The sequence below is a fragment of the Chaetura pelagica genome, unplaced genomic scaffold (genome assembly GCF_000747805.2).
Source record: "Chaetura pelagica isolate M959 unplaced genomic scaffold, ChaPel_1.0 scaffold211, whole genome shotgun sequence".
Taxonomy (NCBI): domain Eukaryota; kingdom Metazoa; phylum Chordata; class Aves; order Apodiformes; family Apodidae; genus Chaetura; species Chaetura pelagica.
In genome coordinates, this window is record NW_009952157.1 from 174,586 (window position 1) to 175,946 (window position 1,361).

At 54.0% G+C, this 1,361-nt stretch overlaps 1 protein-coding gene across 1 annotated transcript in view; it reads right to left on the reverse strand.

The window, feature by feature from the left end:
- Window positions 1–238, reverse strand: part of CCND2 (cyclin D2) — a 33,662-nt gene extending 33,424 nt beyond the window's left edge. Inside the window, exon 1 of the mRNA XM_010007175.1 lies at window positions 44–238. Coding sequence (XP_010005477.1) covers window positions 44–238 — 195 coding nt within the window. The remainder of the gene's footprint in view (window positions 1–43) is intronic.
- Between the last annotated feature and the right edge of the window lie 1,123 nt (window positions 239–1,361).

Sequence of the window (1,361 nt, forward strand, 5' to 3'; positions counted from 1 at the left end):
CGGGGAGCCCCAAAAGCTCCCGAAAAGCAGCCGGGATACAAACCTCCAGCATCCAAGTGGCCACCATCCTCCTCATGAAGGGCTGGATGTCCTTCTGGACGCACTTGAAGTAGGAGCAGTGGGGCAGGTACCTCTCCTCTATGGTGAGCAAGTTGTGCAAGACGCGGTCGTCGTAGAGCAAGCTCGGGTCGGGCAGAGCTCTCCTGATGGGATCCACCTCGCAGCAGAGCAGCTCCATGTTTCCAAAGAGATCTCCCTCCTTCTCTGATGGAAAAGGTTTGTTTTGTTGTTGTTGTTGTTTTGTTTTCTTTTTTTTTTGTTTGTTTGGGGTTTTTTTTCTGTTTTATTGGTTTTGGTGTGTTTTTTTTTTGAGGGGGGGAGAGGGGGTGGGGAAAAGAAAGGGTAAAGGAGGAGGGGTAGGTGGGTGGGAGGAAGACGGCAGGGCTTTCCAGCTCTCTCCTGCCTCCCTTGAAACTCGTCTCTCACACTCTTGATTTCTAGCCTAAAGTTGAAGCGAAGTGACGCAACTCGCAGGGCAGGCAGTTCTCTGTTATTGTGGAGAACAGCAGCTGGTCAGACGTAACATCAAACGCGGGTTTGGTTGTTGGGGGTTTTTTTTGTTGTTGTTGTTTGGTTGGTTGGTTTTCGCGTTTTTTTTTTCTCTATAAGCTAACAAGGAACCAGGAGGCCCTCGTATAGGGACACACACATACACCAATGACAGCTTCTCTTTTCTCTTCCTTCCAGCGACCAAATAAATCCGCTCCACACTTTTCCTTCTGCGGGAGTCCGTCTGAATCTCTCCTCCCCTGCCCCCCGCTTCCTTTGCTTCCTGCAGTATCTAAGGGCTCCAACCAAGACGACGGGGGTGAAGGATTAAATGTCCTGGCTCAGAGAGGTGACACATCCACGTCCCGCCCCGCACCCCCCTTCCGAGCCCTTGCTTCACTGCCTCTCCCCCTCCGGCACCCCATGACTCTGCAGCTGCGGGGGGGACACAGCTTGTCACTAACAGCAGCGGAACAGCAAACCCAAATAAAAAAGACCCCAAAGCCCCATGAGTTTCGGTGGCGTTTGCGGGGGTGAAACCTTAAGAATAATCACGACGCTACTTCCTCCGGCACACGTACGTGTTTCCAGCAGGCGAGCCGTCCTAGCACTGCATCGATAGAGAGACTTTCCAGGGAACGCGGCGGGGGAGGGAGGGGAGAGAGGAAGGAGAGAGGTTGGTAGGGGACACACGGACACGGACACAGACACAGACACACACACACACACACAGACGACACAGGAGTTACGTCACGCGCCGGGTGACTTCCACCTTCCTCGCACTTCGCCGGCGTCGCCGCCGTCACTCCCCG